Genomic DNA, 16955 nt, shown 5'->3' with positions numbered 1-16955 from the left:
TGATTCCGTCTGCAGCCGTTAGCGGTTGAGAAGGAACTGGCGGGGACCGGATTGCGCACGTGACTGTAAGCGCGCGAAGAGCCAACATGCATCGGCGCATGCGTGACCCGACGGAGACTGCTGAAGAATTTCCGAGCTGCGGCGCCAGGGCGAGCCCGACGCCTACTGTGGAGCACCCACGGGGACCACTCAAAGAAGAACCAAGGATTAAACAGAGACTGGGAGTGGCTCGCAGCTTACAAAGGCAGCTTCTCTGCTCTGGGTGTTAATATCTCCCCATTAGACTCAGACAAAGGCTCACATCCCCCTGTCTGATTTAACTTGTTTGTTCCTTTTTTGGTAAGTACTATTGATACTGGGCCATTTCCATCTTGCTGAATAGACCATGTCCGCTCTTGGCCTTCCCTTTTACTGGGACCCCACTCTTTAAATACCCCTCTGAAACAACCCCCCCAACCACTCATGCATCTGATGAAGCAGGTCTTTGCCCACAAAACCTTATGCTCCAAAATATCTGTTAGTCTATAAGGTGCCACAAGACTTCTTGTTGTTCTTGAAGCTACAGACTAACACAGCTATCTCTCTGATAAAAATCTTGTGCATTAGTCAGGTGGATTTGTTTAGTTTGTTAATATTTTTAAGGAGAAACAGAGACAGTTAAAGGGACAAGGTCAGGGAAATATGTTACAGAGTGGGCTAAATCTGGCACTGGTCCAAAAATGTACAATTCCAATGGAATTATAAGAATGTTTATCTGAGTTGAATTGGGCCTATGTTATTGAATGTGTGAATTTTAATTCTAGACAAACCTAAAATAATGTTTTGTAAGAATTTCATAATCACCACACTTATAGTGCTAATATTAAATGAATGGATACACAAGGGCTGGGATTTTCGAAGAAACCTATGTGATTTAGGTGTCCAGATACCACTGTATGTTAACGGGCACTGAGCATATAGCTTCTTTCAGTTCCTCTGAAAAACTCAACCTAAAACATTAGTCTTTCTTTGTGGAAACCTGTATTTGCAAATGGCTGAGGGTGTGTAAATGACAATGGAGATGAGAAATTATAAAACTTTGGCTACAAGGTCACTATTTTATTTGCAATAGAATATAGGGTAAGGATTTCTGCCTGGGTCTATTTCTGCCTGGTCCACTTTTTAATGAACAACCTCCCACTACATACTAGCCAGTCCAAGATGAGGGCCCGTCTTCTGAGACCATACTGTGCAATCTGGGCTGGCTGTGAGGAGTCAACCAAATTTGCTGCAAATTCAAAAGACACAGCACAGTCTTAACCTAAGTTTTAAGAGGATACAAGTCCATACCATCAAACTAATAGATAATTCAATATAATTATCATTCTCTGTTTTGTAGGCATCCCAGATCTGAAGTAGTGGTGGTGACAGGTGGGGTTAAGGGTTAGAACCAAAGCCCATTTACAGACTTATGTCCAGAAATTAGGACAACACCGGTCCATTCTGTAACAGTGATGTTAGACTCCCACTTTCATGAGCTCTTAAACAAATTTGGAAGACTTGGTCTGAATTTAAATCAAATCCAATATAATCCTTACACCACAAATGAACTTCAACAAATAGGTGTGAGTTATGCAAAATTATTCTCAGGGGGACTGCACAGCATAGAGGTGACAAGGTGACTGTAACATGATTCATTCCTATAGCAAGTACGTGGTTAATAAATGGATTTTTTTTTTCAGAATCCACTATATGGTTGTTTCAGTGTGAAACCCCATTAATTCTACAATGTGCTACCATGACACTGCAGTAAGACACAAATGATTCCTGTGACCTTTCAACACTTGTGTTATTAACAAACTAATGTGCTAAGGTAAAGTTAGAGATAGTGCCCATAGCTGTACCCCTAAACTCAGTTCCTATGAAACTAAACAGAACCAAAACAGAAACAACCATGGAGTCTTTAGTCAGTTAATCATAGCAACCTTAGCCCAAACCCTGCTTACTTTAAATAAACAAAGTCTCCCCACTGAAGTTCATTGTGTCACTCCAGATCTACACCAGTGTGACTGAAATTAGACTCCCATACATTTTATTACAAGTTACAGAGGGAGGGTTTATTTTATTTTCCCAATCTGCCCTTGTAGATCCCCCTCAAAAGCAGAATAATCTACACATTAAATATGCTAGTGGCAATCTGTTAGGTTACACATTAAAGGACAAGGAATAAAATGTTGCTCCACTGGGATTTTCCTGTTTTACAAACAACATTAGGAGACATCTTTTTGTTTCCATCCTCTTCCCCTCCTGTAGAAGTCCATAGATGATACCAGACCATTTACCCAATGTTGCTCAGGTTTCTTGTGGGGGTCAGGACAGGGGCTGAGGGGTGCATGAGTCAGGATAAAGAGTGTGGGGAGCAGGAGTCAGGACAGGAGGTTGGGTGTGGAGGTTCAGGGTAGGGGAGGCTGCAGGAGTCGGGGCAGGGGGCTGGAAGGTGTGGTGGGGCAGAGGGTGAGTCATGCAGGAATCAGGAGACGGGGTTCGGGGGCAGGAGTTGAACTCCTCTGCCAGCAGCTGCTCCTGTGAGCCAGCCGAATCAGTGGGGGCTGCTCCCCTGGGCTAGCAAGGGCAGCAGGGCCAGTGCCCATCTGGCAGCTCTTTAGGGCTGTCCAAGGCAGTGGGGGCTGTGCTGCCTCACTGGTGGTTCTCTCCTAGACCAGATGGGGTGGTGGGGGTGTGGTGCCCAACCAGCAGCTGTCTAGGGCTGTCTGGCTTGGTGAGTGCTGCAGTGCATGGTCAGTGCCTTTCTGGGGACCATGCTGCCCAGCTGCCAGCTCTCTGGGGATTCTGGGGCAGCAAGGACCACACCTGCTGCCCCTCTGTGATCATTCTGGAGTATAATGCTAGGGCTATAACGCAGCCACAACCTGAAATAACTTGCACAATTTGCACAGTGCAAATTGCATAAGTTATTTCGAGGTAACTTATTTTGAACTAGATGCTAAAAAGTTCAAATAAGCTTCTACTTCAAATTTCCCACTACCTTTCTCACAAAGAGGAGTACTGGGAAGGAAATACCATGCTCAAAATAGCCCTGTTTAGCGGCAAGTGTTTAGTCATGGGGTTCCTATTTCGGGATACAAATGTATCCCAAAATAGAAACCGCATTGTAACCATAACCCAGCTGTCCCACTGCTAGAGCCTTCCTTTCCACCTGATGAGAAACAATCATATACCACAAACTTCCCCTGCTTTAAGTTATGATTAGAGGAAGCTGCATTCCAAATTTGGTGGTCCTAGCTCTTCCCGTTTAGGAGAAATCTTGAACTGACTTATGGACAGACAGACAGACAGGCTCTCTAAAATATCTAGCAGATGCTTAGAAAACACCTACTACATCAATTAAAGAGAGTGTGAACTATTTTCTACAAATTTAGCCTTGAACTCAGTGTTTCTCTGCTACTCGATCAATGTTGGGAGGGCTTCTTCAGTTCTTTTAGATTCAAATAACTTCAAGGAAGAGTCTGCTAACCATATACTATGGCTCAGTATAAAACAGATACAACTTAACATTGTCCAAAGAATAAAAAGCACTCACAGGTTGATGCTTCTCCTGTAACGGTATTGGCTCTGGTACTGGTATGGCTCGTGGCTTAGGGATGGTCAAGTCAAATTCCTTTGGCTTGGTGACTGTCGAAGTTTTTACAGTTGTAACACGATTAGCTAATATGTCAGCAAGTTGCTCGATCAGTGGCTCTATTTTTGGCTGCCATCTTTGAAAATAATTTTAAATTATATTTTCACTTTGTCTTATACAAATCCATAACAATACAGTATATGAGATTGTCAATGATACAAAGTTGATAATACTTTTGGCTTTTCTTTTTATTCCCTTTTAACTAAATTGATCAATTGATTTGTACCGAAGATTAATGGAACAGAATATGGCATTCACAAATGGTATGTCAATTCTTGAGCAAAAGTCCATCTGTTTCCAATAAAACTGTTTATCTGAGATGAAACAATCACACTGAAAGTTCGCTTTACAGCAGTGTCAGATACCATGTCAGAAAGGCAGTTATTTTAAACACAGCAAGTGCAGATGAAAGGAACAAAGACAGACAGTGGTCAAGTAAAATTGTTCATATTATATGACAAAGTGAATCATAGACTCATAGAACACTAGAAATGGAAGGGACCTCAAGATGGGCACTATGTTTGTGCTTTTCCAGTCTTCTGGAATCTCTCCCGACTTCCAGGACTTTTCAAAGATGATAGCTACAGGCTCAGAAACCTCTTCTATTAGCTCCTTAAGTATTCTAGGATGCATTTCATCAGGTCCTTGTGACCTGAAGACATCTAAGTTTTCTAAGTAATTTTTAACTTGTTCTTTATGTATTTTATCCCCTAAACCTACCTACTTCCCAATAGCATGCATTATGATAGGCATTTCTGCATCAGCCTTCTTGGTGAAGACCGAAACAAAGAAGTCATTAAGCACCTCTGCCATTTCCAAGTTTCTTGATATTGTTTCTCCATCCTCACTGAGAGTGGGACCCGGCAGGCCTGGGAGCCAGCAGGAGCATGGAGCAAAGCCCACAGCTTCAGCCCTGGGACGTGGCTGGGGATGGGGAAACCATGGCAGCCCTGTATGGGAGCTGGCAGGAGCATCGAGCTCCACTGTCAGCTCCAGCCCCAGAAACCTGGCTGGGGGAACCCCAGCAGTCCCAGGGCTGGGAGCTGGCAGGGGTGAAGCCCCACCATCAGTTCCAGCCCCAGGGACCTGGCTGGGAGCCCCTCTGGCAGCTCGGAAGGAGGCAGGGCGAGTGCTGAGAGGGCAGACGCCCAAGGGGTGGGACACTGCTCCTGCACTCAAGTTCTATGTGTCAAGTTTGTGCTGGTTATTTGCGAGTTCTGGTGGAATGAATACCGGATAAAACAGAGTTTACTCTATTGAAGATGTGCATTGCTTAGGGAGTCTTACTCGTCGCAGTGCAGTGAAAGAGCAACATCTCTCAACTTAGACCTTGCCTTCCACCTGCTGCATCAGGGAGGAGAAGGCACTAAGTATTAGTCTAGAAGGTATTCTGGGATATGTCTTTCTCAATATGTCCTGGTCAAACTGCATCAATGTGTACAAATAATTAAATTTGTACTGAAGCAGCAAGGTTGACACCTGAGTCTTCCACACTCCAAATGGTGTCCTAACTAGTATGCTATATAATTATTTTCACACATCTTCTCACCCAGTGCATATCTAACTATTTACACACTGTGAAACAGATGCAGCAGGAGAGATTGGGGGGGAAAAAGTCTACACCAGACTATCCCAAAGTCCAGTGGTTAGAGAATTATTCAGAGTGGGGAAAGTAAGTTCAAAGCCTTTTGCACCATCAGGCAGAGAGAGTAATTGAAAATAAGTCCCCCCATGTCCTGGGGGAGTGCTACAGCTCCTGTCTGGGCTAAACGTTATAGTGCAGCAATGGGCAACCAAGGCTAGTGAGTGGGCCACATGAGTGGCCCTCCTTCGTCTCAGTGGGCCACAAGATTGAAATCAGGCATGTGCACTAACCATGAACCGAAAAATAAGTTTAAATACATTGCATTTGATTCTCCTCCTTTCTCATGCCTTTTCAACACCGTGATCCATTCTTAGGGGGAAAATTAAATTTCTGGCAAAAATAATATAAAGAAGCAGAGGGATATTGTGTACAATCAGCATGTACCTCATACATGCTCTTGCTTTAAATATGTGTCAATTCTCATTTTGCAAGGGGCTTCTTGACCCATCTGTCTGCTGTAGGCACTGCCCCACCTACCTTTTCCCACAAACCCGCATATGGCCTCTTCCCTGAGCACACTTCCTCCTTTCTCCATCCCCCACCCCACCCCAGCATTTCCAGAGCGCCATGCATAGGCTGATTCATGCACCATCCCCACTCCTCCCCTATCCTACCAGAATTTGACCACCACAAATCATCTGATTTGTGGTGTTAGAAGGTCTGGGATGCAGGGGGAGGAGTGGGAATGGGCCACAAATCAGCTGGTTCACAGTGCTCCGGAAGCTCTGTGAGAGAGTAGGAAGAGTAAGTAACTGCAGAACCCACAGTATGTGAGAGGGTGTAATGGGGCCCACCTGCTTGTGAGCACCTCTCTGTGGCAAAGGGGTGCTGCAAAAGGTCGTTGCTTGGTCATCTGGAAGGTTCTGGGGCTAGTATCTGACAAGCTGTGTCTGCAGTGCTGTTAGTTCTTTGTATTAGGCCCATGGTCAGTCTTCAACCACTGGACCACGGCCTTACCCAGGTCTAAGTTAAGCTTGAGCTCAGAGCTGCCCATAGTACTGCTGGTCTCCCAGACAGTGTATGGATCTGACTGGGTCAAACTCATGTAAGGAACTGCCACGCCTAACCCAGCAACTTCTTTTATACTGGCCTGCTGGGTTCTGATTGGCTGCTGCAGAGACAACCAATCTTTCCTGCCTGAAGGACCTCTTTTCTGCTCCCCTCTCTAGGAGGGGGTGTGGCAAGGCCTCTAGCCTCCTATAGGAGGCATTGTGACTTAGTCCACCCCATCACAGAGACGCGAGGGAAAAGGGGGTTGTGCAGTCCACACATAAATGCTGATGGACCTCATGTGGCCTGAATGCCGCTGTTTGCCCACCATTATTATTGGGGTTAGGGTAGCACCACTCTCTCTGCTCCAGCATTTTTCTAAGATAGGAGGTAGATGCCTAACTCCAGCAGGGAGTTCATGGCTTAGAAACCCAAGCAAATAAGGATGTAAGTCGCTTTGAACAGTGAGGCTTAAGACACACCTCTCTCCTCAGCATTTCCTATTTCCTAGCTTAAGCTTCTCCTCCGTGGTGTTCTAGCTTCCCCTTCTTAGATGCCTGTCTCTCTGCATTCATTGTCTAAAAAGCCTGGGCAGCAAATTCAGGGTTGTGGATTCCATTGGTAGCAAGGCACCTACATTCCTCTGTGGATCTAGTTCTCTGTGCAACCCATCTCCCACTGCTGTGACAGCACGGGACTGGACTTGGTGGCTTTTTGAGATCCCTTCCAGGTATTCTATGATTCTAAGTCAGTGGGATTCCTTCCACTAACTGCAGTGAAGCTGGAGCAGGCTCAGTGAAACGGAAACAAAAGTACATTAAACAGATTTGAGGCTGCTGAGTTAATTATTCACGGTTACGCTGTCAACCATTTGGTGTACATTTGAAATCCAATGGCCAAACAGGGCTGTTGGATCCACCTGAGCAATTCGCATTGACTTCTGTGTGAGATATGTACACTTACTGAGCACAGAGCCTTGAGTATTTATTGACTACATATGGCTATTTCATGGAACTACTCCTGTACTCTATATTCAGGCCAAGCTCCTGTTGCTTCTGCAGTGATACAGTCTAAGGGAAATAACGTCTCTGATTCTCATTTATACCAAAGTGTTTTACACTGCTCTAACAATGTAAGAAGGGGCCTCAATTTATTTTCATTTGAAATCCCCTTTACATTGAGTATGAACAACAACCTGGTTCAATGGGCCAAGTATATATATACACACACACCTCATATCATATACATATATCACTGTAAACAACCACTGTGGTTTGAATTACTGTGCTGGTGATATAATTTGGCCCATCATGCTAGCACACACAGAGACATCTGCAACTCATGCTAACTTTACGGGAGCTGTGAACATATTTCAAGACAGAATTAGTACTTTGCCCCTACCTAAACGGTGGTTTTTAAAATTGGACTGAATTTAATGACTGAGTTGAAAGAAAGGGCCTCAAAGAGTCCTGACTCAGCAAAACACTTAAACATGTTCGCAATCTCAAGCATGATAGTTGTGGGATTACTCATGTGCTTAAAGTTATGTAGGACAGAATCCTAACTTTATGAGATAGTTGTTTGACACTTTGATTTTTACCTGATTTGATTATTGTTTATTCAGTTCCATTTCTTCTACTTCATTGGATTGGGAAACTAGCATGTAACTTCTGTATAAGAATTTTCTTAAAGCTATGTAACTCCATATGGATTCATTAAAGAGCCTACCTTGTTTCCATGGAGGCCAATAAAGCCGGATCTACACAGCACTCCCCTTCTGGAAGGGGAATGCAAACGAGTGAGTGCAAAAATGCAAATGATATGCAGATTTACATATTTTGCACTTCATTTGCATTTCCTTGTGCAATCATGCTTCCAAAAGAGACTTCATTTGCATTTTTGATCTCACTTATTTGCATTCCCCTCCTGGAAGGGGAGTGCTGTGTAGACGCAGACTAAGAGTTTTGATATTGACAATAGGAGCAGGATTAAACCACCTGTTTTTATAAAGTTAGTGTACTGCAAAGAAATATATTTCAACGTAAACTGAATTTTCAAGAGGACCTTTCTCCATAATGTTACCTTTAAATTTTCAAATATAGTATTTAATACTTACCCTAGCAATGGATCAATCCAGTTCTCTTTTACATAAAGAGAATCATATATATGACTCCATTCATCTTTTATCCATGTACTCAAATTCAAGACACTGAAGAAGAACCTAAGAAACTAATAAGAGATTACTTCCTTCAAATTTAATGAAATCTCAAGTTACATGAAATATTTAGATGGCGCTTATAGGTTTTCTTACAAAATAGATGAAGACTTTGCTTGTATATTATACTCTAATTGTAATTAATATATACCCCAGTATTTGTCGGTTCATTTAGATTTTACTGCAGGAACCTTATATCCTACAGTCATACACTGTGAGACTGATAAATCCTATAATCTCTTTATTGACCTGATAAACATTCCCATGGTCACAGCACAATGATATTTTGATAATGTGCAACCTTTTTTTTCCCAAAATTATTGCATGTTAAAATATCACAACGAGACACAAGTTGGGGTGTGTGTGGGAACCTGGGTAATGTAATGCAATGATTGTAGTTTAGTGAACTAGCTATACAACAGAGATGATTGTAACAAAATTAATTTCCAGTTCCTGCTGAAACAGAAGAATGAAAATTTCCCACTTACACATTGTGAATATTAGAAAAAACAAGATCCAACATTTGAACTTTCAATTTTCTATTGATCATCAGCTTTTCTGCAGAAATATAGCTATTCGAATGGAATTTGGAACTAGAAACTTGAACCCTGATGCTCGTGTACATCATGTGCCAGTGATTTTGGGGGAAATGCCAAATCTGAACTTTGACCTTTCCATTGCAATCCTTAAGACATAAAAGGAGCTGCCTCACAGTAGCCGTGTCTACACGTGCACGCTACTTCGAAGTAGCGGCACTAACTTCGAAATAGCACCCGTCACGGCTACACGCGTCGGGCGCTATTTCGAAGTTAACTTCGACGTTAGGCGGCGAGACGTCGAAGTCGCTAACCCCATGAGGGGATAGGAATAGCGCCCTACTGTGATGTTCAACGTCGAAGTAGGGACCGTGTAGTCGTTGCGAGTCCCGCAACGTCGAAATTGCGGGGTCCTCCATGGCGGCCATCAGCTGAGGGGTTGAGAGACGCTCTCTCCAGCCCCTCAGCTCAATGGTGGCCGCATGGAGCGGCCCCTTAAAGGTCCCCTCCCCCTCCCTTCCTGTGCAGGAAGCTGAGGGAACGTGCAGGCGGCAGCCCAGACACGCGGGCAGCCTGCACGTCCCTCAGCCATCCAAACCAGCCACCCCACCTGCGATGGCTGCCCGGCAGCCCCCCCAGCAGACCCCCCCCAAGGGGAGCCAGGGCAGCCAGCCCAGCCAGGCGGGCAGCCAGGCTGGCAAGCGGCAGCAGGGCCCCTCCTGGACGGAGGCCGAGCTGCGGGACCTGCTGGGGCTCTGGGGTGAGGAGGAGGTGCTCCAGGTAATGGGGAGCAAGAGGCGGAATGCGGATGCGTTCGCTCGGCTGGCCGACGGCCTGGCTGCCCAGGGTCACCCTGCCCGCACTCCTGATCACGTCAGGAGTAAGATGAAGGAGCTGTGGCAGGGTTACTCCCGGGCCTGGGATGCGGCCAGCCGATCTGGGGCCGCCCCCATCACTTGCCCCTTTTACAGGGAGCTCAGGGACATCCTGGGCCCCCGGCACACCTCCTCCCCTCCGGCCACCCTTGATACTTCGGCCGACGAGCCCCAGCAGGCCCTGCAACCAGAGTCCGCCCCGGAGGTAAGCCCCGCACCCCGGGGGCCCCCCCCGGGACATCGCGGCAGGAGGAGGAGGAGGAGGAGCAGGGGGGCTCCTCCTCCGCAGAATCCGGGCTGCAGATCCTCCTCCTGCCATCCCGGAGCAGCAGCCGGGCCTCCGCCCCCCCGGGGATCTCCAGACCGTGGGAGTGGACCGACAGGTATGTACCCCCCTCTGGTGTACACCCCTGGGCTTGAGGGGCGGGGGGTAATAGATATGTGTCCAGGGCCCCCCACATGCTCACATGACCATGGCCCCAAGGACAGCAAGGCCATGTCCCTCACAGCACTGCATCAGCCCCTGCCCCCCCCACCCCGCACGACAGTGCCATGCCCCATCCCTGGGGCAGGGGGGAGCGGAACCTCGAGGGGCCCCGGGGAGGAGGGGGTGGGACACCCCGCAGCAGCAGCAGCAGCAGCAGCAACAGCAGCATGTGATGGAGTGGGGGGAGTGCAAAAGGGAGACTCAGGCTAGATATGAGCAACAAGAGCCGAATAGCTCCCAGGGGCAAAGGATGATCGTGGGGCTACAGCTGGCAGGTGACACCTCTACCCTGAACAAAGAGGAGGGAGGAGCCGAGCTGGCTTGGAATTGGGCGGGAGGGCAGGGGCCACAGGTAGAGGCTAGGGGAAGGGAGAGCTGGAAGGCAGCCAGCCTGAGGAGGGGGAAAGCTGCATCCCAGAGGGGCACCCCTTGGGGTCTTCTCCCCAGGACGGGTTCGAAGGAATGTCTCTTCCGACAGCTGGTGCTGTCACTCCTGGGAGAAACTGGGCATCTGTGGCCTAAGAAACCTCTCCTGTCAGACCCTGCGGAGTGAAGTGAGACTCGCTCCCACCAGGGGACGGGGTGCAGTGCAGGGGGACCCCGAACCCCATCCATCACAGCAGCATCTCCCGGGGAGAGGGATGGGGAACCTGCAGCACAGGGCTGGGGGGACAAAGGCCACAGCTCGGGGCCCACACTAACGCCTGTCTCCATTCTTCTTCCCCCTCTCCTCTCCTGTGTCCCGCACCTGCACCATCAGAAGGGCCGGAAAAGAGCGCCGGCGAGGCATCAGTGGTCCCGGAGAGTCCTCCGGGGCCATCGCTCCAGGCAAGCCCCTTGGCCGAGGACCGACCGGCCCCATGGCGGGCTACATGGTGGACCCCGCGCCACCACCAGCCGACGGCGACGGACCCCCAGCTGCTGGCCATCCACCGTCGGCAGCTGGAGGTCGCGGAACAGCACCTGCAGCTGCAGGAGCGGGCGCTGGCCTGGCGCCAAGAGGCATGGGGGGCCTACATGGAGACTTTCAACCGCCTGGTGGACTACCTGGCCCCCCATGCCGCGCCGGCCGCCGCAGCGCCCGACGTGCCTGCTCCACCCGCCACACCACCAGCTGCTCCGCCCGTTGCCGTCCCGTCCGCCGTCGCCCCGCCACCCACCGCCAAGGGCCGGAGCGCCGAGGGACCCCTGGAGCCAGCTGAGACTCGCTGGGCATATCTTCCAGTCCGGCCCGCCCCCAGCCAGCCCCGGACAGGGCTGCGGCCGCGGCGGGGCTCCCAGCTGCCCACGCCCAGTGCCAGACTTTAGGGGCAAGGGGCCCGGGACGTGGCCCCCACCCCTTGTATATAGTTTGAACTTATTATTTTGTGCCCCCCGTTTGCCCCATCCCCCCCATGTAAATAGTTGTCCCCTTTATCCTCCCTGGTTTTCGTTTTATTACTGAGCACACTTTTTTCTTACTATTGTTTTATTTGTACATATTACTTTGGTTCCACACGTTGTATATAGTTTGTTCTTGTTTTATATATTTATAGTTAAAAAAAAAAGTTCTCAAAGAAAAAGCAGTTTAAGTTCAGCCACAAGTGCGTGCTGTTATTTGTCCAGGAAAAGTGGGAGGGGGGTGTGGTTGGGTGCTCCATGGTGTGGGCGTTGGGGCAGGAGTGTGGTGGAGGAAGGGGCGGGCAGTGGGGGGCCTGGCAGAGTTCACCCCGCGGCCTCATCATCGAAGTGGGCCCGCAGGGCCTCCCGGACCCGGGTCGCTTCGTGGTCCACCTGCCGACTGGGGGCAGCGGGTGGCTGCACGTCGGCCCTGCTGGCCTCCACAGCCCAGCCCTGGAAAAAGGCCTCCCCCTTGCTCTCCACCAAATTGTGCAGGGTGCAGCAGGCACCCACAATCAGGGGGATGTTGTTGGGGCCCGCATCCAGGCGGGTCAGGAGACATCTCCAGCGTCCTTTCAGGCAGCCAAATGAGCGCTCCACCACCTGGCGCGTGTGGTTCAGGCGCTGGTTGAAGCACTCCTGGCTAGCAGAGAGATAGCCCGTGTATGGGTGCATGAGCCAGGGCCGGAGGGGGTATGCCACATCTGCGATGACGCAGAGGGGCATGGTGGTGTCCCCCAGAGGGATCTCCCGCTGGGGGATGTAGGTCCCCGCCTCCAGCCGGTGGCACAGGCCCGAGTTCCGGAAAACCCGGGCGTCGTGGGTGCTGCCAGGCCAGCCCACATAAATGTCCTGGAAACGTCCCCGGCTGTCCACCAAGGCCTGGAGGACCACAGAATGGTAGCCCTTGCGATTCAGGTATCGTCCTCCACTGTGATGCGGGGCGCGGATGGGGATGTGAGTCCCATCCAGAGCCCCGAAGCAGCTGGGGAAGCCCAGGGTGGCAAAGGCCACGATGGTGGCATCTGGGTCCCCCAGCCTCACGAGCCTGTGCAGGAGCATGGCGTTGATGGCACGCACAACCTGCAGGGAAAGCACACGGGACAGCACCAATGAGGGGTGAGCAGGGTGTGCGTGGCCCTGCCCTGCCCTCCCCTCCCCTGCCCTGCCTTCCTCTGCCCTGCCCTGCCCACCCCCGCCCTCCTCTGCCCTGCCCTCCCCTCCCCTCCTCTGCCCTGCCCTGGCCTCCCCTCCCCTCCTCTGCCCGGACCCCTTCCCCTGCCCTGCCCTCCCCCCGTGGGTTCTCTTACCTCCATGAGGACAGCCCCGACGGTGGCCTTGCCGACACCAAACTGCTGCCCCATGGATCGGTAGCTGTCGGGAGTGGCCAGCTTCCAGACAGCGATGCTGACCCGTTTCTCCACTGTGAGGGCACGCCGCATGGCGGTGTCCTGGTGCCTGAGTGCGGGGATGAGCCACTGGCACAGCTCCATAAATGTCTGCCGGCTCATCCTGAAGTTCCTGAGCCAGCGTTCGTCGTCCCACTCCCCAAGCACCAGCCGCTCCCACCAGTCGGTGCTGGTGGGGTAGCTCCACAGCCGCCGGCGTGTGAGGCGGGGGTGGGGGCGGGGTGCTGCAGGGTTGGGGGTTGAGCCCTGCTGCCCTGGGGGCAGCTCCTTCTCCGGTGTAGCAAGGAGGTGCTCAGCTGCCTCCCGCATGGCATGGAGCAGGGCAAGCCCTGCTCCTGCCGGGAGGGCTCGGTGGACCTCTGGCTGCTGCTGCTGCTGCTGCTGCTGCTGCTGGGGGTCCATGACTGCGTTGCCCGGGGTCTGTGTGCCTATGGCTCCTCAGACCGCGTGCTGTGCAGGCTGTGTGTGTCTGGGAGGGGCCCTTTAAGGGAGCAGCTAGCTGTTGCCCCAGAAGCGCTAGTCCGCCCTGTGACCCTGTCTGCAGGTGTGCCTGGCATCCCTATTTCGATGTGTGCTACTTTGTCGTGTAGACGTTCCCTCGCTGTGCCTATTTCGATGTTGGGCTGCGCAACGTCGAAGTTGAACATCGACGTTGCCAGCCCTGGAGGACGTGTAGATGTTATTCATCGAAATAGCCTATTTCGATGTTGCTACACATAAGCTATTTCGATGTAGGCTTCACGTGTAGACGTAGCCAGTGACTGAAAAATCTTGCAAGGCCTGCACCTTGCTAATGAGAAGGTCTCACATGGCTGTTTCCAAGGAATTACCTAGGGATTGGGTTTCGTTTTTTATTATTACACATCTGGAAGGATCGAATGCCCAGGCAGCCTACTTGAATGAAGAGAGGACCAGTAAGCTGAGCTAAGCATGACTGCACAGGAGAAACTCAGCTGATTAGCAGATCACCCACTGCCACTTACACTGGGCAGCAAGTGTTTCTATTGGTGGTGCCCATCCACACATGCATCAGTGTACAGAACAAAATTTATTCTTCCCAGGGATGGAAAAAAATTATAGAGAATGCTGTGTAAAAGACTACTTGCACTTCAGTCAGATGGGACTCTGATACTAGCCTGTACACTTTTATGTAATCCAAACACTTTGCAACATATTGGGTGGAGGACTGAACAATCTAGTCCATCAAGCTCCGGAAAACTACAGATACTCCATTCAGCCCAGAAAGGCATGGTATGAAAATAAAATAAACCCTAGGGTATATATAACGTGGTTTTGTTTCTGACTCTAATTTTGATGGAACTTAGTGGAATATGTTTTCTTTATCTCTGCATATGGGGAAATGTAGGAACCTCCCCCGTGGAATCAACAGGTCAGATTCCCTACTACTTTGCATCTTATATTGTCATTACATCTGTGGAAAGAGGGTGTAAAATAGTGCCATATTAGCACAGTAACATTTTATACTCAATTTGCACAAAAGCAAACATCACTACACAGGGCACAAGGCCAAAGACAATCAGGTCCAATGTCACAGTATTCTTCCATAGTGGTGATGGACTGATGGCCTTATCTACACCAAACAGGAAGCAATTGTGTATTACACTTAAAAATTTAAAGTCCTGGTGTGCCTCTGATTCACTGCTCTGTCTCAGATCCCTCTGACTTCAGGGCCTGGATGCCCTGGATCTTTGCTTAATCATCCTCTGCATGTTGTTTACAGCTACCATTTCAAGGCAGATGAAACAATAATATACACCAATAAAAGAAAATGAATTAGTTCCCACCCAAAGCAGACAAAGTTTACAAAAAATGGAAGTTCAGCTCAATAGACTTTTAATAATTCTTTGTTCTTATGTTGGCAGCAACTATTAGTCCATGATTTTCTAACTGCTATATTTAGCAGGTGGGAGAAGATGGGTAAAGTAATATCTTTTACTGAACCAACCCTTGGTGAGAGAGAAAAGCCTGTCTGCCTCCCTTATCAACAGAAGCTAGTCTGGTAAAAGATACTACATCATCCCTGGTCTCCCTAATATCCTGGGACTGATATAGCTACAATACTACATACATCTTCCTGCTGCTAGTCCAATGACATACTTGCCAGTAAGATTTCAAACTCTATTAAGGCAAAATGCGTAATTAAGTTGTATTTACCCCAAACACTATGAGGTTTCTAAAGTATACTGGAAGGTGTGAAAAGCACAATTAGATATTTGCTACTGTGATGTATATTTTAGTAACCAATGTGTTCTTCTTGCCTGAGTCCTCAGCAACAGGGAAGATAGAAAGAATCAGGGATTTGTGCTTGTGCATGATAAAGGCTCTTTATGTGTTATGCCAGTGAAGGCTTTGGATACCGCTTTTGGACACACATTCCAGGCAGTATCCCTGTAAGTTGTGAGCTTGTGTGGCTGTACAGGAGAGATTCCAAAGCTGCCCAGCTGATTAGCAGAGTTCCCACAGCTCGGTTTTGTGTTTCTATTGGTGGTGCACATTAACACACTGAAGTTCACATAAAATTCATTCTGTGCTTTCATGGGAAAAGTCAGCACATGGATGGAGAGATTAGAGGAAACATTGATGCCAGGGTATGCTAAGCTCCAGCTCTGACTAGGAGGTTATTTGAACCAAAATCCACAAATTTGGCTTTAATGATCCATGCCATAGAGTTGCACAGAGTGCAAATGTGGACAGAATCCAGCCCCATGAAATATAGTGTATTTTTCATTCCTTAACAATGAGAACTCTTGTAGACCAATTAATGAATCATGAGAAAAAATTCCATTACATTTCAGTCCTTCCTTTGGTCATTTGTAAGTATATAGTACCCACGTTAGTGATTATTTGCATCTTGGCTGTTAGAACACCTATCTTTTGATGTTATCAGTATCAAACATGTAAAGAAGCTGTCATTTTTGTAATGACTTTATTCTGCTTACTCATCTTGAAAAACACATGACCCGATACAAAGAAATTCTTTAGGGTAGGCACTGAGAGCCTGTCTTTGAGGGCTGCAAATTTCATTACTCATAGAACACAATAAGCCAGATTCATCCCTCATGTAATTAGTCTGAAACGGATGGAATTACAGCAGGGATGAATCTTGCCTACCGTTATACTTTAACATATTATTGAAGTAATCAAATAGTACATGAGCATGTGATTTAAGACAGAATTGTATTGCATATTGTCTGGGGGGCATGCAGGATTGAATTAAAGTTGGTTATGTACTTCACTTTGCAATTGAAGTAATTTAATATAGTTTTTGTGAGTATTTCCTAGGTTTTTAAAAAAGCAAATGGGGGCGGGGGGAATTAAAGTCCATCACATGGCATCATCCTGACATCCACCTGAGTCATTAACAGGGCAGGAACCTACATCTAGAGCACAGATCTCAGCCATGTGAGCTAATAGAGTAATTTACACTGGTGGTCGTAGGAGGAGGTCATGCTCCCTGTGGATCTGACATTACAGTTTTAAACAAGTGTTTAAGTAAGTGTTAGGCAATCTGAACTTTAAGGATTACTACATGCATAGCCTGTAATACAGTAATAATGATTAAAAAATATCTAGTGCTTTTCAACCATAGATCTCAAAGTGCATTACAAACAAAGTCTTATCATTAGTAATGGTTCAGGTTCAAGAGATTTGGGATGTAAGACAGAGTAAAATAGATTGCTCAAGGCTAAAAATAAACAAAACACTACATCAGTTTGTA

The 16955-nt window shown here is 48.4% G+C and overlaps 2 protein-coding genes across 11 annotated transcripts in view; one reads left to right on the top strand and one right to left on the bottom strand.

Annotated features, from left to right (window-relative positions):
• Window positions 1-16955, top strand: part of ZFYVE28 (zinc finger FYVE-type containing 28) — a 312576-nt gene that overhangs the window by 13034 nt on the left and 282587 nt on the right. The window lies entirely within an intron of this gene.
• CFAP99 (cilia and flagella associated protein 99) overlaps window positions 1-16955 on the bottom strand; it is a 96043-nt gene that overhangs the window by 55942 nt on the left and 23146 nt on the right. For all 5 annotated transcript variants that reach the window (XR_012645319.1, XM_074992361.1, XM_074992360.1 and 2 more), the window contains 2 exons: window positions 8431-8543; window positions 3581-3755 (listed from right to left, as the gene is read on the bottom strand). Coding sequence is in view for 4 of the 5 variants with exons in the window: in XM_074992361.1 (XP_074848462.1) it covers window positions 3581-3755; window positions 8431-8543 (288 nt within the window). In the remaining variant the exon portion in view is untranslated. The remainder of the gene's footprint in view (window positions 1-3580; window positions 3756-8430; window positions 8544-16955) is intronic.

The sequence above is a fragment of the Carettochelys insculpta genome, chromosome 4 (assembly GCF_033958435.1).
Source record: "Carettochelys insculpta isolate YL-2023 chromosome 4, ASM3395843v1, whole genome shotgun sequence".
In the NCBI taxonomy this organism is placed as follows: domain Eukaryota; kingdom Metazoa; phylum Chordata; order Testudines; family Carettochelyidae; genus Carettochelys; species Carettochelys insculpta.
This window is presented reverse-complemented; position numbering and strand designations above follow the sequence as displayed.